Consider the following 25308-nt stretch of genomic DNA (forward strand, 5'->3'; position numbering starts at 1 on the left):
GACAATAGAAATTCAACAGTTCAAACATAAATGATCATTAAACACAAACAAGTCTTTATCTTTACAGAAAAAACTATAAATAACAGGCTCATGCAAAGCATTCTGGGAACCGAAATTGAAGAAAGAAAACTGAAAAAGGTTAATGTGGATTTCAGTTTCCCAGAATGCTTTGCATGAGGCTGTTCTTAATTGTGTTTTTCACTATTGTTTAATAATTTAATAATAATATTGTTTAATAATTTGTATTATTCATTTATCTTTGAACAAACTGTTGCCAATAAATGCAACTAACAACAGCAAAATCGTTTACAGTGTAGTTTTCAATACATTTTATTATGACTAACGCTTTTGAAATACTTTATTTAAATTGCATTCAAATTTTACATTCAAAGATTTGTTAAAAGTGTTCAGTTTGTAATGTTTTTAAGAGTCATGAGAAACTGTAATTCAATTAAAATGAAGAGTAATCCCTTAACATGAAAGGTTGTTTAAGAGTCAATTTACAGTAAATAATCCATCACACACAACACAGATCCTGATATGTGTTTAAAGAATGCAGCTTTTGTGTAAAGTTTTAATAGGCACAGCAGATAAAAAGCTCTCTGTGAATTTAAGCAACAAATGCATCATACTGTACATGACAACAAATGTTAAAAACAATATAAATTGGCAAAAACAACTCAATCCCATTGTTGTCTTGCACCAGCATGCTCACGTAACCCCAAAACACCATTTGGCACATTGCAAAGTCTTACTTTAGGTTATTTCACTGCCACAAACAAAAAAATATTTAAACTAACCACAAACATCAGATCTGCATCATATCCCAGTTTACACCGGTAACCTGAATCTGTCCACAGAAACATCTAGAACATGACTGTATTTTGTCCTCTTTACTAAAGTGTTTAAATAAACGTCAAGCAGTCTGTAAAATATCATCAACGAATGCTGGTATTACAAGATTTATAAGTTCCTTTTGTACAAATATAAAAAGATGACAATTACAGTATAAGTGGCATCCAGAAAGATTTCATTTGGTCAAAAACGACTTCACATGTGTATGGAAGAAAGCAAGAAACCATACGTCATTCACGTGTTAAAGGAGACTCCAACACAAAATGAAGATTCTCTCATCAAGTTGTTCCAAATCTGGATTAATTCTGATGAACAGAAAGACAGATTTTTGGAAGAATGTTTGTAACTAGAGATGCACTGATACGAACATTTTGGCCGATAACGATTACCGATGATTCTTTAGCATTAGAAGCCAACAACCGATATATTGTCTGATATACAGTTTCTCTAGATATTAATACAACATTTCCTAAAACTTAAACAAAAGGCAAAAAGCTTTTATCTGAAAACATTGACTGCAGAACACAAGGAAACCGTTAGTTCTCTTTTCCCCTGAATATCACGTATCAAGTCTACTTTACACCAGTTAATGATCCTTCAAACTTTTCTGATATATTTTTATTTCATAAACAAACTATAGATGTTCTTCCAGAGCAACCCAGAGAAATGTTCTTGATATCCACGAGTCTAACAGGTCTCAAGACTCAAACATTATGCTTTTATTATTATAATAACACATTCATAAATACTGAATCTACATCAACAATGTTTTGCTAATATCAGTAAGGGAATGATCCCGACAGAAAGACACAACTGTTCTGGAAGTTTAACCAGAGGAAAATATTTATGATTTATCGCTATAATATATCAGCCTACATTTTATTATCGATGTGGCCGGTTATTTATCGTGCATCCCTACTAGCGACAGACATTTCTGTGACTCATTGACTGCCATAGTACGAAAAATGTAAATAGAAGTCAAAGGTTCCCCAGAACTGTTTGCTTTTCTAAATTCTTTAAAATATCTCATTTTGTGTTCAACAGAAGAAAAATATCTATACAGGTTTGGCACAACTTGAGGGCGAGTAAATCATGACAAAATCCTTTTTTTCTCAATTGTTAAAACCATAATGCTGTGTTTTTTTTCACAGGGTCACGCTGTTTAGCAAATGCCATAGCATTCTGCAAGATAAACACACACACGCACGCACACACACGCACGCACACACTACACGGCAGGTTTATAAAGCTACAGTATGGCATCAGTTATTAATTCAGCCAGAGACCATCCAGGATAAAAATATACAAATAATTCCACAGACATTCAGAAACTTTGTTCTTTAAAGAAATGTGTCATGAGTGCATTGCATAAGTTTCATGTTATAGTTGCGTGTGAGTTCTGTGTACAGTAATAATGGTGTGTGTGTGTGTGTGTGTGTGTGTGTTGGAGGTCTACGAGCACATAATGAGTGAACCGCTCTCGTCTGTTTCTCGGCTCTTGAAGGATGAATGAGCTTCTTCTAAATCCAAAACAACATCCAGCAGATGAGCGGTGACGGCTCGTGCACGTTCACACCGGTCCTGTACAGAAACTAACACACACACACGCGAGGAACAGTGAGAGTCACACACTGCGTACTTTCTGTCACTGCCTTAATGTGACGGAGTGCATCTGACCTGATGATGGGTCATTGGTCTTCGCTGAAGTCACTTCCTGTTCTGCTGTTTCCACTTCCTGTGTGTCCAGGTATTTCTTCCTGTGTCAGAAACACGTGGAGCATGATGAAGCTTTTTGACAGTCAGTTGTCATGATGATAATAGTTTTTGTTGAAATTCTATTATTTCTCTATAAGCTTTTCTTCTTTCAGCACAAGAGTGACACCTGCTGGAGGATTGCCGTTCTGCAGCAGATATCAGGTCTGTTCACACACCTGAGTTTGTCTCGGCCCTGCAGAAGTTCTTTATATATGATCTGTGTTTCAGCATCTGGATCCAGCGGGTCGCTCCAGTCAGCCAGAGTCACAGCAGAATGAGTCCGACTGCAGCCCGTGGCTGACACACACACACACACACACACACATCTTTGTTCATCACCCATTGTATATCATAAACATTCAGAAAATAGAGAACCATTGGGAGATCAAGAGAAACTGAAAACCTAAACACACTTGTATAACATTACTGTGCCGGTCAGTACCATGGTAAAGTGATGATGTCACATTTGAATATTTCAGTACCCTACCTGTGCCGTCTGGCTGTAAGCAGCAGGTCCATTTGTTACCGCGGTAAGCCCCGGGGTGAAATGATGGAAGCATGTTGTCATTATAAATACCGACCTTCCTGATCGCTGACAGCCACTGATTCAGATCATTCACATTCTGCAACACGCACACACGGACACGCTGGTTATAGTGAGTCATGAAACACATAGAGTAGTAGAACACGTGTACGTATGTGTGTGTTCATGTAGACCGCATGAGTGTGTGTGTTTCACCTTGCACTGCAGATATGTGGTTTGTAGTCGTCCTTCTGTATCTTGTGTTACGACCTGCATGACGTTCTGGAGCTGAAAAGCGTTTTCATCCACTCGCTCCACAGCACACACACACTGGATGGGTATTGAAGTGCGCATCTGTAACACAAACACACACACACACACACACACACTGTTTACAATGAAAGACTCTCGCATGTTACATGTGTGTTCATGTGTGTGTGTTTGTGTCAGACCTGCCAGTCGGGGCTCTTGGCGTAGGACAGCGTCTCTGAGCTCAGCCAGAAGTATCGTTTCTTAAAGGCCAAGCGTTTGATGAGCTGTGGACCTGCTGCCGTGTGTTTCTGCATGAATCCTTCCTTCACTGTGACTGAAGGTAAGAACACAGCACGCTGAGGAGCTCCACACACTGCACAACACAACACACTCTCTCAGGGCATTGTCATGTGGTTCTGCAGTAATAACAGTGAGCTTGACCAGGTTCTGCTTTACTGCAGTGCTTCAGTACAGACAGCAGGTGGTGCACTAGTCCACACACACCAACATGCGTGTGTATCAAATGTCACTTCACACACATGTACAACTGACTGTGAAACATGACAACAGCAAACCTTGATCAAATTTTAACGCTGTCATTTGTCTGTTCTAACATGCTTTTAACTAAACACACGCACACACATGCATACTGTATGTTTTATTATCTCCGTGGGGACAGTCCATAGGTGTAATGAGTTGTATACTGTACAAACTGTATATTTTATCCCATAACCCAACCCCTAAACCTAAAGATCCTAGAAATGTATTTTAGATTTTCAAAAATTATCTTTTATATTTATAAGCTTTTGTGCCCGTGAGGACGTCAGTATTGGTCCCCACAGTGACACAAGTCCCCATGAGCTGGTGAGGATTCAGGTTTAGATCCCCACTAACATATACAAACCAAGTCCCCACACACACATTTTGATATCTTTGTGGAGACTTGCCATAGACGTCTATTGTTTAAATACTCAGCTAAAGGTCACACACAAATGCATACACACTCAAATGCATACACACACAAATGCATACACACTCAAATGCATACACACACAAATGCATACACACTCAAATGCATACACACACAAATGCATACACACTCAAATGCATACACACTCAAATGCATACACACACAAATGCATACACACACAAATACATACACACACAAATGCATACACACGCACATACATACACACACAAATGCACACACACGCACATACATACACACAAACATACACATGAATGATGCTCAGATGATGTGGATTACAGATGAGAAGTTTCTTTATACACAAAACAAACACATGTAACATCCAATAATTAAATGATCTATAAATAATGTTTAAGCCATATTTGTTGTCATGGTAACGTGTTGCTGGGGTCTGATGTTTGTGGGCATGTTCAGCAGCAACTCACCGCTGTCATACTCGATGTCTATAAGTTTGTCGAGGAAATCTTTAACAGAGGAGACGCTGCAGAGAATGATGGAGTGCAGAGGAGTCATCCACTGTTCCTTCCCATGACCCAACTGAAGACCTAAATTACCCACACTCTGAAGAGCCTGAGAGAGAGAGAGAGAGAGAGAGAGAGATCAGCACCAGTGTGAGAGTGTGTGTGTGAGTGTGTGAGTGTGTGCGTGTGTGTGAGTGTGTGTGAGTGTGTGTGTGTGTGTGTTGGACCTTGGCGAGCAGCAGCAGTGTTCTGCCGGTGCGTGTGTCTGCGTGATGTTCTCTCAGCTGGAAGAGTTTGGGTGACAGGATGGCCGGAGCGAACAGACGCAAGAAGAAAAACCCACTGATGGCCAAATACTTCACATCCTGCCGAGAGAGAACACACACCTGACATTACGTCACATCAGACACCAGACCAGATCAGACATTTAATGAACATCTACCTCGTTCTCTGGTTCTGGAAACTGTTCCTCCACCCGTTTATGAAGCTGTTTGAACACAAGCCTCATGACAGGAGGACACTGGGAAACAGAAGTGATGACGGCTTCCATGATGATGCTCAGATACGTCTGTAACAGACCCACACTGCTCTCCCGGATCTCAGCCTCAGACACCGAACCTTTGAAGGAGATCCGTCTGGACACATGATGTTCACATCATTCAGTTTAGAAACGTACGGATGTTTTATCAAAGGTAAATGAAATTCACTCATCGTGTGATGCTCGCTGACATTTTACAGGTGGAAACAGCGAAAGCGCTATTTATACAAGTTTTGAAAGTTCTCTTCTGTTGCCTGGCAACATCTCTTCTTTGTGTGTGTTTTTTATCCACTGATACAGCCGTGTGTGTGTGTGTGTGTGTGCGCGCACCTGGAGCGGCTGAGGTCTATCTTGCACGGATCGAGCTCGATGTATTTCTTCTCCTCAAAGATGCGATTGATGATGGGCTTTAGAACTTCATGTAAGTACAGCATCCCCACAGCCTGACACACAAACACACATCACACTGCAGCCCGCACACACATGTACACACTGTACACACACACAGTTATATTAAACACACACCTTCATGAACTGCTCCATTGCTTTAGAGGCCAGTGAGTTTGAGCGGAACAGCGTGTTTGGATCTGCTGTTGGGATCATACAGAAAACAACAAGAGAACATTATTCATCTGTTCATAAACAATCATCCACACCAGTGCTTCTCAAACTGAGGGCCCCTCATCAATTGTATGAAATCAAGTATCAGAAAACAGACCCCCGACCAGAATAATTGATGTTCCAGCATTGTATAACTGAATGTGTTATTGGTTTAAGATAAAAGTCTTTATTTGGGGGGCCGCATAGCAATAAACAAACAGGGCCAATTCACAGAAAAGAAAGTGAAGTGAAAACTCATCCGTTCATGCTTCTGTCTCAAACAAGACAAAATATCTGACAGTGGCATGAGACTTACGTGGTGGGACAGATTACCCAAAAATGTCCTCATTTACTCGCCCTCAGGTTGATTAAAACCTGTATGAATGTCTTTGTTCTGCTAAACACAAGGGAAGATATTTGGAAGAATGTGAGCAACCAAACAGATCTCATCCCACATTTACTGTCATAGTAGGGAAAAAAATACTATGAGAGTCCTTGGTGGTCCTTGATTCTTCCAAATTTCTTCCTGTGTGTTCATCAGAACAAAGACATTTATGCAGAACAAATCAGCAGCCATATCCCTTGGTTGCCCACTGGAGCTAAGCAGGTCTGAGCCTGGTCAGTACCTGGATGGGAGACCTGCTGGGAAAACTAGGTTGCTTCTGGAAGAGGTGTTAGTGAGACCAGAAGGGTGTGCTGCTCACTCTGCCGTCTGTGTAGGTCCTAACGCCCTGTACTCTCAAAAAGCACTGCCCTTTGAGACGATGAGACTCTCTGTGGTCATTAAAAATCCCAAATTTGCCCATTCGCCTCTGTACATCATGGCCTCCGAATCATCCCTATATGGACCAATTCTGACTCTTGTCTCCTCTTCACCAATAAGTCTGGCGCAATGTGGCTGCCATCGCATCATCCAGGTGGATGCTGCACATTGGTGGTGGTTGAGGAGAGACCCCCGTTCAATGTAAAGCGATTTGAGTGCCCAGAAAAGCGCTATATAAATGTGATGTATTATTATAACTCGAATGTGAGCAAATAATGACAGAATTTTCATTTATGGGTGAACTTGCCCTTTGAGTAAAGGTCAGTGGTGTTTGCAGGTCAAAAAACAAATTTTGGTCACAATGAGCCGACTCTTTTAATCTTCTGTCACTCACTGGCCCATCTTTAGACCGTCCGGGTCATTTAATCAAACTGCGTCATGTGGAGTTGCTATGGAAACTTGGATACTTTGTTTATCAGAGACACAAACATAAACACCAGCCGAGGGTGAAAAATCCCACGCGCTTACTGTGAGAAAAACAACATAAATGTGAGAGAGAGAGAGAGAGAGATAGAGGGAGTCTGTGTGTAAATATGGCCGGTCCGAGGTTATCACACACGTACTGGTGTTGTGGACTTCTCGGGTGTTGAGATAATCCAGGAAGGGCACGATGAGACCTTGGCCGAGGTAAATCTTTACCAGAGTCATGGCGATGTCCTGACGGCTCTCTCCTGTTGTGATCTCCTCCAGTAAAGTCAGCGGTGTGGGCTCATTCACCTGACAACAGGATCAGACTACAGTCACAATCCAATACTTCAGTCACGTTCGTGCAACTGGAATCTGAATGACAAGTAGCTGCAGGAACAGGCACATCTGGACAGAAAACTCAAGTGTGTGTGTGCGTGTGAGTCTGTGTGATGTACCTCAGATGGAGAAATGACGGCCTCCACCAGCAGATGTATCAGGGGCTGATAATACACAGAGGGAAGAATTCTCTCCTCCACCAAACGCACCTTCAGACGCAACGCACCCAGCTTTCCCCTGACACACACACACACAGAGAGAGAGAGAGAGAGAGAGAGAGAGAGAGAGAGAGAGAGAGAGAGAGAGAGAGAGACAGACAGGTGATGCTCATTGTGCAGGTGTGCTCACACAACTTAAACTTCTCATTTATTATTTATTCTCAACACAAGCCCTGAGAAATACAGTAACATGATGTTCACGTGTTTACATTTACTACAAGTATAACATTTTGCCTACACAAATCAACTGAAAACACAACACAATATTCTCAGTGGAGATTGTGACATAAATGTGCACAAAAAGAAGCTTGAGACACTATTTGTAGGTATGTTTTATATCTAAAGTGACTGTGTGTTTACCCAGCGTCATCCTCCATGTTTCCCAGAGGCTGCAGGCGAAACCATCCCTTCAGTACAGGAGTTTGGTACAAACATGAGAGAGGAATCTCCACCTAAACACACACACACACACACACACATGTTCTGATGTGTTGTTAAGAGACACAATGACATCAGAGTGAGTCTCTGTGTGTTTCTGTGGGTGTTGCATTAACTAAACAGAATCAATAAGACACAAACATCTCTCTCTCTCTCTCTCTCAGCAGCGGGCCATGACATCACACAGCAAACGATGGCTTCTGAAATGAACCTCTGTCTTTGAATGAATTTGAGGTTTATTATTCTACGCTGTGATCTGCACGGATGTCGAAAGAAATTCTGCTAGTCAGGAACCATTCAATGGGTTTTAAAACCTTGTCTTGTTTTCTATTACCCATATCTAAAGTTAAACATTCTTAGATCAACTTACATTTACTTGAGAGATAAAATATCTTGAGATATGATCTCTTGTGTTCGGACAAAAGTTTAGGCTTTAATGCAAATAAAATATCTGCCAATGGTGGTTTGTCTTGCACCATTTTTATTCCGAAAGCAAGACTTACAGTCATATCTTATGTCATCGTGCTTCTCAAATAAAAAATATATCTTGATTTAAAGAATGTGTAGATATTTCTAATCGAAAATATATGTGTACTTTTAGCTGTGTATTCACATTGTTCATGTTGTTTTTGTTATTCCTGAGAGCTGCTTAACATCCTTTCTTTGCTTATAAACAATAAAAGAAAATGTCTTTTCTACATTAGGCAAGAAACATTATACTTTATATGATGATGAGACATGATGAGCGCTGAGGTGACACTGATATTATACTCCTGTGAATTATTTAAAGTGTGTTCTCACCTTCCCCAGGAAATCATTCCTGCCCACCATATCCCAGTCCCAGACCTCCACCATGATGTTTCCATCGGCATCATCTCCACCTTCATTCAAACACAACTCCAGATGTTCATCCCAGTGCGGGAAACGTGTTTTCTTGATGATCTGACACAAACACACACGCACACACAATGAAGAAGCTGTTATGAGTTATTTCAGTGATAGCTTGATGTCCTTCCAGCAGCGATGCCCAACCAAATGCACACTGTGGACTTTTTCACTTTTATTAAAAGTTTATATTAACTTGTAAACTCTTTTCCATTTATTTTTAAATAATTGTTATTTATTTTGTTTTTCCACACAGAATAATCTTCCATCAGCTGTATTGAACAACGAGTGATGATCTCACCGATGTCTCAACGCTGAGATTGTTGAAGATGATTCTCGTGAATGGATCAGACGTCCCGGTAATATCACGTGGTGCCAAATCTCTGTGAGAAATAAAACACACACAATTCAAGCTGCATGGTGATGGGATGGTTGTGAGATCACAGCTTTCTCTCTTCAGACCCAATGAAGCAACTTAAACACGCCTTCGCTAAAAATATAACATAAACAGAAAAACATCATCACCGATGAAATCTCTATTTAAAATCTTGGTAACGCTTTACATTAAGGTACCCTTAATAAAGCATTTATAAATGTGTGTAGTAATGATTAATATGTCATTTACAAATGCATTATAAAGCAGTTATAACTGCATGAATAAAAAGAGGGATTCTAAGGAAATACCTGCCAAATAGTGAGCAATGTTTTACTCGCATGTTATAAATGCCTAATAAATACATTTATTCGCAAGCAGATTGATTATTATCTTGATGTTGTTTGTAATATAGGCGTCAGACTGGACACTGTAGGCTGTTCTGTTGTTTCTTTTACCTGCTCACTATTTGGCAGGAATTTCGTTAGAATCCCCCTTTTCATTCATGCAGTTATAACTGCTTTATAATGCATTTGTAAATGACTTACTAATCAAATTTATAAATTAAAAAAAATATCCAAACTATCCAATCTTTCTGCTAGACTGTGTTGAAAGTTCTGGCATGAAACTCTAGATGGCGCAGTCCTAAAGTCTAAACCAATCTGACATAATAACTTGACTACACGGGGCAGCTGATTGTTTCCTTCCGTATCAGTAGCCAATGAGCTTTCTGCTCTACATTTAAATCTCTGCTAGTGATTGTTGTAGCGGTTCAGCGCGTTTCAGAAACCCTCCTCCTTCCCCAACTCCACATGCATAGATCTGCTACAGGGTGATGTACGCACACAGGGTTTATTCATATATGTGTCATATGTGCACCAGCAGCAGTCCTTATATGCACACAGCAGCTTGTTGTGGATATATTTATATGTCACGTACACTACCGTGCTAAACCTGAACTTAAATAGAGACCAAATCTCCACAACGACCCAAAATGTGCACAGATTTTGATCTAAAACAGTTTACATTCAATTATTTTAATATCAGAGGATCTGTTCTATGCTTTAATAACTCTATACTCATACAGTCCACTTGTTTTCCATCCTTCACATTGATGCCGAAGATGTCAGGAGGAAGAACTGAGGAACCATCAGGCTCCATCAGTCTTTAGAAAGAAGATTAAGATGAAGAAGAGCGATCTCTCTGTCTCACCGAGCCTCGATGATGTGACACTTCAGACAGGTTCTGAGAACATCTCTGTGCAGCTCCAGAGCCAAATGAATCTCGCCCTGAATCTCTTCATCCGGATCAACACGAGTCAGATTCAACCAGTTATCTAAACCTACAGGAGTGAAACAACACCTTCACACACAGGCATGACATTAAAGAATAATCTCAACAATGAGCTCAGATTCAGCTCGTCTGCAATCAAACATCGATATTATTGAAGATCTAAATATGGAATCAAACATTTCTCATCCAATTGACTCAAATCCAGATGATTTCACCTCGACAATCTATGTTCATTTACACCTCCAGACCCTTCATTCACTCCTCACTTATACTCTCTGTTTTTATATCCTTCAGGAGAAACATCTGAGAAACTGAGAACTCTGTCGGATCTCTTGAGCTATGACAGACCAACATCGAAGCAATAACATGTTTTCTATGTTTGAATGATGTGCAGTATGTTGACTTGGGTTTATAGTCGTGATAAATCAGACGTCTGAGATTTGAAAACTCTTCCCATGATCCTGTGGGTGAGTCAGTCGTGACAGGCGGCAGTGATTCATGCAGGGCAAGTGCATGCTGGGTAAAGATGAGAAAGACTCTGTGGAGTGGCGTGGTCACTAATACTGTACAGAACATCACATGTTTTTCTCATAAGAACGAGAAACTCCTCCGCATCAGATGAACAGACCTCTCTCTTACTGACTTAAACACATACACGCTTATTTTAATATGGGACTTTATACTTTATTGCAAACAGTGGAAGTAATTGTTTTCTTATTTTCCTCTATTCTAGAATGAACAATATAATAAAATACAAAATAACAAATGTATGAATAAATGACATTTTCCATAAATCGCATTATAATAAGAAGATGGCCAGCAGCAAGACAACGTTTAGATGTGAAATCAGATCATTCATCTGAACCACATCACAGAAGAACAACATCTGACTTTACCTTTAGGTTGAGCCGCGATCATTTCTTTCCTCAGAGAGATTTTCCCGATCACATCATCATGACTGTGACATCAAAAAGACAATTACTGCCAGCATACGACATGTCAAATACAGACATAGAATGTAGACACACAACTATAATTGTGATTTAATAAGACAAATCACGTGAACATGAAAGAAAGAATCTGCATTTCATTTATCTGTCCGTGTGACACGTCGGTGCGCTCGTGTGCGTGTACATCAGAGTTCTGCATCAACACTTAAACACTCCAAGAGTCGATCTCATGGCATCGGAGAGCGTTCAGATGTCATTGTGAAGAGAAAAGTGAGATCTGTTGGACTGTCAGCTGTTAGTTTACTCATCCGATCTCACACTTTTACACTCGGTCCTTCTGTAAGAAGGTTTCATAAGCACCCTTTAAACTGACATCTCTGTCAGAATCCTCCCACCCTCAAATCACTTCAAACTTCTGTGACTTGTTCCATATTTCATACGATGAAATGCATGATGATAGCTGAGTGTCAGGTTCAGATGCAATTTTGCTTTTGTTTTACTAAATGATATCATCGGGTTGGGATTTGACCTCCTCCTGCTCAGTTATTGAAAACAAGCTCTACACGATGACAAATGACCGCCGCAGGTGATCGCTCAAAAAACTCAAAGCACATTTTATTACCCAATGGTGTCCTCGTCCATCACATAGAAGGTGAGCGAGTGGAAGCCGGTGGGCAGATGAAGGGAATATTCTTCCCCCCAGAATGGATTAAGGTTCTTCCAGATGGTCGCTGTTCTGGATGGATCACAGCAAAAAACCTTTCATTTGTTAAAAAATACTGTTGCCAAGGTTCCACCTTTAGGCAGTTCACGTCAAGCTGAGTTTGTGAATTTGCCTGGATACAGAAACCATTTAAATGACTATACGTGGACGATGATGGAAAACAATCAATCGGTTCTCCCCGTTTCTCAAAGGGACGCTTGATCATTTCCATTTCAAAAGACACAAAGCGTTTTAAATATGCACCACACCAGGTGTGCAGAATCAAATATACAGCATCTAAAAGACGAACACACACACATTTACTAAACACACAAATCATTTTGTTTCGTTGGAGGGGGTCTTCCAATTATTTAGTTGATCTCCATGGTAATGGTATGATGCTGTAAAGAGCTGATGCGCGATGATGATACAGAAGAAATATTTGTATGTGTGCATGCATGCGTGCGTGTGTGTGTGTGTGTGTGTGTGTGTGTGTGTATAACCAGAATCACAGTAGATGACAATCCACCATTAACACAACAGTATCAGTGTGAACAGGTAAAGAATGATAAAGGTCCCTGACCATCTTTATTCTGTTTTCATTAAATTTTTTCTATTTTTCCTTTACTGGAAAGCACATTGGTCAACGGTTGTGCGATATAAATAAATTGTCATTGTCATTATGTCTATAACCAAACTAGCAGACCACAACATTATGCATTATAAATGTTAAATGATTACAAAATGTTTCAAGCATTATTGTTCACACGTGTGATCTCATGTTTACTTAATTTTCTAAATAAGGACATAACATGGATTTATATTTAATAAGAAAACATAAATACCACAAACGCATTCTAATATACAATAACGAACTAAACCAAACCCGTACATATAAGAAACCGTTTTGCAAACAAAATGTAGATTTAACGAAACAAGTTAAACAATCGTAGTCTATTCAATAAGTCAGACAAAAAACACACTCAGGTAAGAAATAAAGACTCACCTGGCCACAACTTCATTGTCAACTTTGATGATACAGTACGGATCACTGGTCCCAGAACTGTAAAACATGTCAAGAGCATCCATCACTTCACACGCACTTCACAAACACATCTAAGACTAAACAGACAATAGACGTACACGTCTTTAGCGGGCAGATTTCTTCCTTCAACGATGCGAAAGTACAGAGAGCTGTTTCTGGCCATGATCAATGATCGATATCATGACACTGATAATAGCGACGCGTCTCTCACTGACGCTCCTGTTGCGCGCTGCGCGTCAAACACGCACATGAGAGACGCAGTGGGTTACAGCTCGAGCCTTCAAACCTCACAAGACCAGGTGATCAAAACATGGCAAACATCTCAGGACAGTTCTGGAATACCTGAGTGTAAAACATCTGCATTCATCACCGAACAAAATAATGACAATACAATTAAGAAATCCGTTTAAGAGGAGAGGACTATCCTCCACAGAATAATGAGATGCTGCTCTGATAAGATCCACACTCTGTGTTTCACGCAAGATGCGCGTGTGTAAATCCACGCATGAATTCACGTGCTATTCCGTATAATTGATCTCGTGTCCACATCCACATCACCGGTTATAAGCTATCGGTGTGTTTTCTGTTCGGTCAGATGACAGAAGACACGGAGAGTCGTGATCCTCCGGTGTGCGCTCACATCATGAAGAGAATGAATGAGATGATGATTCTGTGTAAACAGCGACATCTGCTGGTGAGCGCTGCGCAGTGCAGAGAGATCAGAATCATCGGACAGGTTTGATCGATCAGACACTGGAAATAAGCAGTGTATCAAAAAGAAGCTCTAGTTTTCCAATAAATAAATACTAATAAATATAATATGTATAAGAAAGCTAAATCATTTGGGTAGAAACATTATAAACTAGCGTGTGAATATTTAATCAGCAGACGCGTTTATAAACAACATCAAATAAAATAACGAAGCGATTCACCTTAAGTTGCCATTAAAGTGCAAAGATGCAAAGTTTTAACCATTTATATCTATGGTTTTAAGAGTATGGTGAACAGAGAACTAGAGATGTAAAATAATTTCAGTAGTTTATAATAGTAGAGAAGGGTAATATTAATACTAGAATCTAAGAAATATATTTGTGGGATAAAATCGTAAGGAACAAGAAAACGCTCAGGCACATGAAGGGGCACTCCTGTGCGCTGGAGGACCCCAGACGCATGCGCAATACATGCGCGTGTATTCAAAACAATCACACTACACGTATGTTCATATTTAAGCTTAACACACCACATACATTCTCGTTCAAACGTTACAAAGGTGAGGTCACTCACAACTTAATCATGTTTAAATGATGTTTATGCAGTTTTTTATAGCGATTATTTACCTTGAAAAAGTAGTCAACAGCATTACAAACATATATACAAATCGATCTGTATGTTAATGCAACCGGCATTTTTCGGGAAACATCTATCTATCCATCTTTACACACGTCATTGCAATTTGTCCCAGCTATCCTCTGTTATGACGTATGTGTGGATTAATGTTAAACGTAATATTGACGTGTGTTCATACATGAGCATGGCTTATCATGTCATCATTAGAGTGTTTTATAATGAACAGAGTTTATTTCCAAAAAGAGCTTTTTTATTGTTCATTCCAATTAACGGACTTCAATTAACTTGATGTTTATTGTTGTTGTGTGATGTTTGGGACCCAATGAAGAAGAGTACATGTTTTGATTCAAGCCATAATAACTCAACAAATACAGTTAACAATACAACACAATAAAAACATGAGAACATAATAAAACATATGATTTGGGCTTTTAGGAAATAAACTCTTCATTTGTTTCTCAGAAAATACATTCTGAATGGGGGATGGACACATACAGTTTGAGTGATGATCAGTCTGACGCTGCTAGACAACAGGAGAGACATTATTACCTGCTGTCAGAACTTCAGACGCTGGTGAAGGACCTGCCCAGGTACATGCATCACCCCATCACATCACATCTCTAGCTGTGTGATGTCATTCTTTGATGTCAATAGGCTTTTGTAAACGTGGATCTAAAAGACCAATTGTCTTTGTGGAATGTGCATATTGATCAGGTAGAGGAAATAACACTTCTCAGAGTGACATTAGACAGCAGGTTAAAGTGGTCAAAACAGATTGAAGTTATGGGAAGAGGCATGTCAGACATTAATAGATGCACAACATTTTTACCACAACATTGCATTGCTCAAATTGTACAAAGAATGGTTCTTCTTACTCACTTAGATTATTGTCCAGGAGTGTTGTCAAGTTCAGCAAGCAATGATTTGAATAAGCTACAATCAGTCCTGCACGACTCATCTTAAATTGTAATCAAAGGGTCATATAAATGAAATGTATTGGACTTTAGCTTGGTTATTGGTGAAGGATAGGATGATAATGTCCCTGCTTTGTTTTGTTGAATATATTTCTGTGTCTAGAATTGTCCTGTATTGTCAACAGGCGTGGATCAAAAGGATGTTTTTTACTTCCTGTTTCAAAAACCAATGCAAGGCAACGAAGTGTAATATATTGAGGAATGATTTTCCATCAGATATTACATATTTGTTTTTAAGTAAAATGAGATTCAAAAAATCTTTAAAGGTATATTTAATGAAACAATGTATTACAAATGGTAAGTCTTAAATGTTTGTATCTTTTATTAACTTGATGTTTATTGTTGTTGTTTGATGTTGTTTTGTATTTTATACTTGTTGGGACCCCTGGAAGAGTAGCCACTACCTAGTTAGTGGCTAATGGGGATCAGAATAAAAAAATTAATGTGTTTGTTTGCTTCAGCTCATTTCAGCAGCGCCTGTCGTATACAACGCTCAGCGATCTCGCTCATGCTCTCATCGACGGGACTGTGTATGAAATAGTTCAAGGACTGCTGGATATTCAACACCTGACAGAGAAAAACCTCTACAACCAGCGACAAAAACTACACAGTGAACACAGAGGTGTGTCTCTACAGCTCTGACTGTTCTTGTGAGGATTTTAGTTCTTATTACAAACATTAGTTTGAAAACTACTGTGTCTGTGAGGGTTTTCACAAATTCAGCTTCATAAGTGTGTATGTGTGGCTATGAGATACTGGAAATAAGGAGCTATTATTGTCTGTCCGTCTGTTTGTCTCAGCACTTAAGCAGGATTTGGTTCGAAAACACAGACAAGCTCTGCAGACGTGCAAGTCTCATAATGTGGCCGTTCTGAAAAGTAACCAGCGAACTGAAACCGAGGTAAATCAATCTGTGTGTGTGTTTATATAATCACGCATCAAATACTTACTCACTCTTCTGTGTTTCAGGCTCTGGAGCAGCGTGTGAGAGAAGAGCAGAGGATGATGGATGAGAAGATTATTGCTGAAATGGATCAGAAGGTTCTGGACCAGCAGAACACACTGGAGAAAGCAGGTGTATCTGGATTCTACATCACTACTAACCCACAGGTTATACTCAGTTTCTCTTTATCTCTCTTAAAGCCACAATATGGAATAATTTTGTTATAAAATATCCCAAAATCCCTTGCAGAGTGTGATGTATTTCATGCAGTTGTGTACTTACTGGATTCCAAATGTTCCCAAGAATGTGCAAATCCAGAGAAATTCCTATTCAAACTAATGTCCCGTCCCTGGGACAATGCAGAAGTGCTTATACAGCATCTGGGACGCAGCGTCTGTTTTTCTGTTATTATGGATCACGATGACTCTTTGGCGACTAAAGGAAACACAAACGAGCGTAAATGTAGTTGACTTTATAAACGACGACTGTATGACTGTTTTAAACACGTTAAACTGTGTAGCATTACGCTACCAAATCACTTGACAAAGTCCAATATCATTCTCATGGGCTAAAGTAGCTTTACATTACACGTTTCTTGCAGCAAATTCATTACGATGACATCAAATGTAATTCATTCCTTATCTCGTCCGTGAACATGATGGGCGATCTCCATACGCTTCTGGATTGTGAAAACCACATGTCCCATAATTCCACTCTCCTACATAACGTCATTTAGTTTCACCTTTTGTTGTTGTTTCCAAAGTGCACCATCTAGCGATCCAAATGATCATATTGTGGCATCATGCCATGTAGGAGAATGTCTCGCACACAATGTTTCATGTGGTTCCTGTGTGATGAGGGATCATATACACTACACATAGAAAAAGACAAATCACATAGACACACCCCCGCTGACTATCACAAGTCATTGAAAATGTACGACTACCCTGCAGATCTAGAAGTGTGTGTGTGGAGATTCAAGTTTTATGTTGTGTTCTCAATCTTACAGGAGCTGATGATGCAGATGAATCTGCTGGAGCTGATCCTGAAGCTGCAGCAGAAAGAGATGGTTTCAGGAACACTGCCCTGAGAACAGCTGACGTGGATCATGATGTCTGACGCTGCTGTGTTCATACATACACACATCAAGCCTTTCAATCTAAAATAAATATTTGTGTTACGCTGCGCAGATTCACACTGGATTCAGTTCACTGGATTCTCACTGGTTGTTCAGCAAGATGTTTGTTTCTTCTAAATGTTTGGTGTTTTTTTATTTTGAACCAACCCACCTGTGGACATTAAGTTAATGGTGGGCAAGAAAAAATGATGATAAATATAGTTTTGTATATTTGTTTGTACAATAGCTTGAACTTTGTTTAGTTCACTGTTGTGACTTTTCTTTAGATGTGTAGCTTGTCATGTTTGGCTAAATTCTGTATTATTTTTGAAAAATAATTAAAAAATATATTTCTTCATATGTGGAAATTAGTTTTTTACTTCCTTTAGGTTGATTTTTGATCTCAGTTTGCTTATAGGATAGCGTCAGAATAATATAGTGTCAGTACTTGGATAATGTTAAATCCTTTGACTTTGAAAAAGCATAAAATGGTTGGGTTTTGCTACAGATCTGCTGAATTATTTAGCATTAACATGAATATGTTTTTACTTGTTTTTGTCTCTCTTATAGTAAAAATGAAAAAGAAATTGTGAAAGCAGTTGTTCTATAACAAAACTAGTTTTCCAATTTCTTCAATATAGTTAAAAGACATGGTAATAATATAGTATCATTTATGGTGGGACACTTACTGTTAATAAAATATATTTAAGTGACCCTCTGCTGTTTTTTATTTTCTTAACATTAAAGTAAGAAACTGTAGCATATATATTCTTAAGCAGTTTAATGAACCCATTGGATGCTCTGTGTTAAAACATTAGTTTTATGTGTTGGGGTTTTATTGGTTGGTAGTCTCTTAAAATGCTTTTAAAATCTTTTCTCTCTGGTGTTCACTGACAGGGTCTTTGGGTTTACCCTGATGTATTTGGCAGATGTTTTATCCAAAGCGACTTACATTGCATTATTCTATACATTTATATCTGAGTGTGTGCGCATCCCTGGGATCCGACCCCTGACCCTGGCGTAGCACCACGCTCCAACCACTGAGCCACAGGAACGCTTTGTCTCAACAATGTTTTTGAGTTGACTTGAAAAGCTCTTAAAAGTCTCAGTATCACGTGACAAAACAATTCATCTTTTTTGTTTTAATATAAAGTTTCAGGATCCACTTAATGGATTGTCGCGGGCGCCATCTTGTGTCGAGACGCGGGATTTCACTCAGCGCGAGCCTCACAGTGAACAAGGTGAATTTCCAGAGGCATTTCTTTGCATATTCTGTTTAACACCGAGCTTTAGCGCTTTATTTATACGCAAGTTAAATGTTTTTATTTTATTTTATTAACGTTAGTTGCATTGAATTGATACTTTAAATGTTTGACGGAAACAGGGGGGAGGAGTCAAGCAGGTGATATGCAAATTAGATACGTTTTAAGGAAGCTAATCAAAATGACTCGATTCATTTGAACCGATTCTTTTAAAGGTGGATTCCTAGACCTTCACGCGAGGTATTTGTTTTCATATTCTCTTTAACACGGAGTTACGAACCTTTAGTTGAATGTTTTTTTACATTTTATTAAGGTTAGTTGTATTGAATTGATACTTTAAATGTTTGTTTAATGTTTGTACTGTGTGTGTGTGTGTTTGTTTCTTATCGTCCAGATGTTATTGTCATTTGAATGAATGACAGATTTGCAAACTTACAGTCCAGAAGTATGCCGTTGTGTTGTTGAGGCATACAGTAAGCTTCTGCTGATGTTTATTCAGGTTATTTTTACCTCAGAGTCTTTAAATGCTTCTACATTTTATTCAATCTTATTTACTGTATATAGCGCTTTCACAATGTGCATTGATCCAAAGCAGCTTTACAGGAGAAAATAAAAAAAACACAAAAAAGGTAAAACACAGTACATGGTGTTAATATAACAAGTTAAATTATTCTAGTAAATAATATCTCATGTCTCCCGGTGGTTTATTTAGCATATTTGCATTAAGTGAATGTTTGTCTGTAAAGATGCGTCTTTAATCTAGATTTAAATTGGATGAGTGAATAAATGAATACTATATAGCTATAGAATGAATAGGGATATCGCTCAGATCATGAAGTGTCTGTGATAAATGTTTGTTGGTATTGTCATTCATCATGTTTTGGCAAATCTGAGCTCCGTTTGTGACATTGTTGAGATCTCATCTGAATCTCTCTATTGGAGATACATGAGAGAATACTGAGGTGTTTTTCTGAGGAGGAATATGTGACAAACTGTCTTGGCTTTGGTATTATTTGGCTTTCATGTCTTAAACTGCTTGAGAGACATGCCTCTGTTCATCTTCTAAAAAATGGATTGAATAATATTATTGTGCACACATTTGAGTATTAAACTGTCATTCGGAGAATGTTTCAAACCTTAAACCTCAGATTGATGTTCTTCTGCTGAGGCGGTCCAAACACATGGAGGAATTCAGTGAGGAGAACGGGATGAGCTGTAGAAGCAGGTGCGATGGGACGGGACGTTTCATCAGCACATTAATAACCCAAAGACTGGATTTGTCACACACAGAACAGGAAACGGCAGAATGTACAGCGGCTCGACCACACATGGTGTAATGAATGGAGGGGATTTTCTGTACAGGGTGTGTTTGCAGAGATGATATTGGCCTCTGAACATACCCATCTGTGTGTCTTGTGTATTTGTGCGTTTACTGTGTGCTGCCATTGGGAGGCAGAGCACAACAACAGATGATGTTCAGACTCACTGAATAAAACTAAGAAAATATGTGTGCGCAATAGTGGATTTGACATCAAAATTAAAAGTCTAACTTCATCTAAATCCCTAAAATAATGTATCATTCTCACATTTGTGATGCTTTGATAAATTTATGTAGTTTTATATTATTTATTTGAATGAATTAAAAGAGCTTTTTCATGTCTATCCTTAAATCACTTAACTTATCAAGGTTGATGTAGGATATAGAAAGTCATTAGCAATATCTAATTTAATACTTTTTAAGAGCGTAATCTAATTACACTATTGAATATGTCATTAGTAACTAGTAATTCATATTAGTAACTTTTTCCAGTAAATTTGCCCAACACTGGTGCTGAAGGACAAACTCATGATTTCTCAAGAATGATTCTCAATCATCGGAGTCTTCGTCAATCATTGAGTTACCTCGCTTCTCGTAGTAGCGAACTACACAACTCACAAAGATCAGCACATCTATCTACATGCAGTTTTCAGAAATCTGATCATGATTCTGTTTTACCCTCAAAGACAGCAGGACGCTGTTGTTTACATCTCTGTGTGTGTTTTAAAGGTTATGGGTTTAATTCTGCAGTACCTAACACATCTGATTCTTTAATGGTTTTCAGGAAGCTGAATTAAAACATTGTCTGAGTCTCTGGATGAGGTGTGCTGGTTATTTAGAGCTGAGCATCCACGCTTGCTCATAACCAGCCACTAAAAGCATGATGGGAAGAGATTTGCTGATGTCAACAGCTATACTCGGTTTCATTCAGTCTCTCACATTGTTGTAAAGTGAATTAAATGCATTGGATAATTTGTTTATTAGAAACATCATTCGTTGAAAGTGAGTTGTGTTGTTTTTATTAGCGACATGCAGGGAAGGCAAACGTTATCAGTTTTCATTTGATGTTGTTGATTCGGTGAGATGTGCAGAACGTTTTTTTGTCTTGTTTTCCATTTCAAATGTCAAAAAATTCTTGAATCAAGATGCATTTTCTTGATAAGCAAAATGACACAAGAAAATAATTCTTAAATAATTCTCCAAAAATATGAAATTTCAATGAATTTGTGCTTAAAACAAGCAAAACAAAATCTGCCTATAGGATTATTCAGGATGATATTTTGCTTGTTTTAAGCACAAGCTCACTGAAATTTCATATTTCTGATCTAAAATCAAGACATTTTGCTCATCAAGAAAAAGCCTCTTGATTCAACAATACATTTGTACTGGAAAACAAGACAAAAATATTAAGTTAGAAAGTCATTTTTTAGTGCTGAACTGGCTTTCTAGAACAGGATTACTAGTTATAATTGAGTGTGTGTTTATAGATTTAGTTTCTCTTTTCAGTTGTAAGGAATCAATAAAGAGGAATGTTTTTTACCGCTGGTATATGTTGTAGAGCAGCTGTTTTAAAGCCCTGCGTGATTCTTTGTTGGTCATCGGCAGGTTTCAATGAACGTTCCTTACAGCTCATCATAAAAACACGCCGTTCACTTCATTCCTGTTGCGCGGCCCAAGTTGTTCTGCACGTCAATGGAAAACTAGGACAGAAGTTTCACATTCAAAGATCCACAAAAGCTCTTCAGGCAGGAGTTAGTCCAGATTCACATTCTCTATGTCGGCTCTATTGTGTTGTGCTAGATTTGCCCTGAGATCAGCTGGACTTTACTGAGACTCTCCGAGCCCCGACTGGATAAAACCAAGTGAAGCTCTCCAGTCTTCCTCACACACAAGCAAAAATAATGAATGTGTCATCCAAGAAACGACTGAAAATGTGCATTGTATGAAATAGTCCAGAACCAAACCAGAGCTGGTGATGTAAATAATGAAGAGCAGATCTACTTCATTACTGCACTTAAATTATGGAAGCGATATGTCAATTTTTTTCCGGCGATAACCGGTTATTCTTTGACATTGGAAGCCGATTACCGATATGGTGCATCCTTAACTTAAACACATTTTTCATTTAAAGTACATTTTCTGAATAAGATGCACGTCTCTATCCTCTTATATTTTTGAAAATAGTGGCAATGATGTGTTGCTTTAATGTAGAGGTCTGCGCTGGACTGTTTGTTTTCGTCCCGCCCGCTAAATTTGATTCCGCACCCACCCAGCCCGAAAATCCGCTCGGTGTTCACCCGATATCTGCTTGGAATGATTTTCGTCCCGACCCAACGGATCACGCAAAATTTAGATCACATCAAACATATCTAACTTTTTTCGTCTTGTCAATATACTACATTGTTCCTACATTTTATGTCAATACAGTAGACAAAATCTCACATCGAAAAATTAATTAAATACGCTGTCTTTCACTTATACTTTAAGCAAAATATGAATAAATGAAACCTGTTGGCTGATAGTTAGCTTGTGCATAATAACATCCATGCTCTTAAGGAGAGAAACTCTTACGAGAGTTTTGCTCAGATTTTCAATCTGGACTTGTTGCAGAAAGTCTTTGCCAAGCTGCAGATTTGATCAGATCTGAAACTTGAAATAAATCTGCAAGTGTTTGATGTCTAGTTTATTAGCACCTATTGTATTATTGCTCTTTTATGACATATCACTTATTGCTCCTGAACTCTTTGTAACTCTTTGGATAAAAGCGTCTGATAAATATAAATGTAAAAAATCTGTTCAGATTTTAAAAGTCTCGTAGTGTATTCCAGTCCCCGTCCATAGTACCAGAGTTTCTGACTACTACCGTCTTTTATCCCAAAAATTGAATCCCGGGCCGCAAAAATCTGTATCGGCAAGATGTGAGCTGATCCATCTACAATATCAGTCTGAAACTTTGACTCAATAACTCAAGTATTTGCTATTTTAGCTCATGTGACCTAAGTGACGTCAGCTGAAAGGGGAAAGGCACTGCAAAGTATTACATTTTGATGAAATATGATGAAGATAAGGACCCGATAGCCGTATTAGTAAAGTAAATAAGGTGGATTTTGATGTTAAATTGAGTCTGGAGAGAGTATTTTAATATCCACTTCACCTTCAGACAACAACGGCATTAACACAGATGCCTGAAATGTCTTTGTGGCTTCTGGTCTACAGAGGATTTTCTTATTCCGGGTAATAGATTCTATTTTATGTTTTTGAGTCTAATGTGACCTTGTTGAATTGGGACAGTTGTTTATTTCTCTCCATCTGTCTCTAATGTGAAATTCACAATACTACAAAGTAAAAAAACAAGTCTGTTGTCATGAGAGATTAGAAGAAATTGGGACAAATGTTAAACGAAGGCAGTGTAATTTCTTCTCGACTCTATAAAGGGACATTGTTTTCATGAATAAACAAGCAGACATTGTTTTTATCCTGCAGGGAAAAGAACGACAGAATTGAATTTACCATGCAAACATCTTCATTGCAGTTTTTTTCTGATCAACATTTTGTGAAGCTGTTGTTGAAGATATGTTTCTAAGAACAGGATATTCTGCGTATCACCGGAGAGCAGATCTGTGAGTTTTAAATCCCCTTGTTGAGTTTGCCAGGCTTGTGATTGACAGTCTGTCTTAAGGAATGAGGGATGCTGGGCAGAGCCTGGTAAACTGGGCATGAGGGCGTCTCGAGGCATCTTCCCATTACACCTTTGCATCGGATGACAGTCAGAAACTGTCAGATTGAAACCCCCCACAAAAGAGCCGCATTTATCAGTGATAGAACAGACCATATTTCTCTCACTTTCTCCCTCTCCGTGAATGTCCATTTCTATTTTAAATGTGTGTTTTGTTATAATATATCAAGAGCATTTTACGTATATAAAACAAGGAGAGAGAAGAAATGCATAATATCACAAGGACAATAATTGCTATTAAATGTGAAAAATAATGAAATTGTTTGTGTATTGGCAAGGGCCTTAAGATGCGATGCATATCACAATAGATTTCTCACCATAGAATATATTTAGATACAATACATATTGAGTCACAGAAGAGGAGCAGCGCCAAATGTCCAAAAATTAAAGAACACAGTTGATATGGTGCGTTGATCCAAAGAATTTATGGCCACAAAGAAAATGTAAAATTCCGCACACGGTTGTTTGCAGGGCTCACACCTCCTCAAAAAATATTTATTTAATACTTCATCAGAGGCCATAAAAAACGTAAAAATTGCTAAACGTTTGAAACATCTGAGTGTTTGAAACTCGAACGTATGTATACGTATACGTTATGTTTTGTTCGATACATAACTAGAACAAAAGCATAATGTTTGAGTCTGAAGGCTTTCTGTCTTGAGACCTGTTAGACTCGTGGATATCAAGAACATTTCTCTGGGTTGCTCTGGAAGAACATCTATAGTTTGTTTATGAAATAAAAATATATCAGAAAAGTTTGAAGGATCTTTAATTGGTGTAAAGTAGACTTGATACGTGATATTCAGGGGAAAAGAGAACTAACGGTTTCCTTGTGTTCTGCAGTCAATGTTTTCAGATAAAAGCTGTTCTCCACTTTTTGCCTTTTGTTTCAGTCTTAGGAAATGTTGTATTAATATCTAAATACTGTATATCGGCCAGTTATCGGCTTCTAATGTTAAAGAATAATCGGGAATCGTTATCGGCCAAAATTTACATATCTGTGCATCCCATCATAAAAAATATGTATCGATATTTGAGCACAACCCTAAACTATGTAAATGTTAAAAATGGACTTTCTCACTCCCTAACTCTCTCAGTCTCTCTCTTTATAAGATGTCTGTCAGTCTCTCTCTCTCTCTCTCTCTCTCTCTCTCTCTCTGTCTGTCT

The 25308-nt window shown here is 38.6% G+C and overlaps 2 protein-coding genes across 4 annotated transcripts; one reads left to right on the forward strand and one right to left on the reverse strand.

Moving 5' to 3' along the window:
* Positions 1-321: 321 nt before the first annotated feature.
* On the reverse strand, positions 322-14051 carry rasal1 (RAS protein activator like 1). The gene is made up of 21 exons (XM_079466691.1): positions 13543-14051; positions 13406-13462; positions 12319-12432; positions 11643-11704; positions 10666-10795; positions 9382-9463; positions 8997-9137; positions 8118-8209; positions 7659-7776; positions 7359-7512; positions 5898-5962; positions 5703-5815; positions 5277-5469; positions 5062-5199; positions 4799-4943; positions 3586-3758; positions 3350-3487; positions 3098-3233; positions 2787-2907; positions 2533-2612; positions 322-2447 (listed from the first exon to the last, which is right to left on the reverse strand). The coding sequence occupies exons 1-21, from the start codon at positions 13605-13607 to the stop codon at positions 2308-2310; spliced, it is 2457 nt and encodes an 818-aa protein (XP_079322817.1). The 5' UTR covers positions 13608-14051; the 3' UTR covers positions 322-2307.
* Positions 14052-14569: 518 nt separating this feature from the next.
* On the forward strand, positions 14570-18539 carry dgcr6 (DiGeorge syndrome critical region gene 6). 3 transcript variants are annotated; one of them, XM_079466774.1, is made up of 6 exons: positions 14570-14714; positions 15254-15381; positions 16227-16387; positions 16566-16666; positions 16735-16875; positions 17718-18539. In XM_079466774.1, the coding sequence occupies exons 2-6, from the start codon at positions 15275-15277 to the stop codon at positions 17796-17798; spliced, it is 591 nt and encodes a 196-aa protein (XP_079322900.1). In that variant the 5' UTR covers positions 14570-14714; positions 15254-15274; the 3' UTR covers positions 17799-18539. The 3 variants fall into 3 exon arrangements, with proteins under 3 accessions (XP_079322900.1, XP_079322901.1, XP_079322902.1); XM_079466775.1 differs by having other exon boundaries at positions 14598-14657; positions 17718-18190; XM_079466776.1 differs by having other exon boundaries at positions 14624-14714; positions 15035-15381; positions 17718-18190.
* Positions 18540-25308: the final 6769 nt, after the last annotated feature.

The sequence above is a fragment of the Barbatula barbatula genome (genome assembly GCF_947034865.1).
Source record: "Barbatula barbatula genome assembly, chromosome: 11".
Classification (NCBI taxonomy): domain Eukaryota; kingdom Metazoa; phylum Chordata; class Actinopteri; order Cypriniformes; family Nemacheilidae; genus Barbatula; species Barbatula barbatula.

Coding starts and splice junctions, on each gene's coding strand:
- rasal1 (XM_079466691.1), bottom strand. CDS start 13,607: ATGGCCAGAAACAGCTCTCTGTACTTTCGCATCGTTGAAGGAAGAAAT. Junction 13,463..13,542: donor AATCTGCCCGCTAAAGACGT/GTACGTCTATTG, acceptor CATGTTTTACAG/TTCTGGGACCAGTGATCCGT. Junction 5,963..7,358: donor CCGAGAAGTCCACAACACCA/GTACGTGTGTGA, acceptor TGATCCCAACAG/CAGATCCAAACACGCTGTTC.
- dgcr6 (XM_079466774.1), top strand. CDS start 15,275: ATGGACACATACAGTTTGAGTGATGATCAGTCTGACGCTGCTAGACAA. Junction 15,382..16,226: donor CTGGTGAAGGACCTGCCCAG/GTACATGCATCA, acceptor TGTTTGCTTCAG/CTCATTTCAGCAGCGCCTGT. Junction 16,876..17,717: donor ACATCACTACTAACCCACAG/GTTATACTCAGT, acceptor TCAATCTTACAG/GAGCTGATGATGCAGATGAA.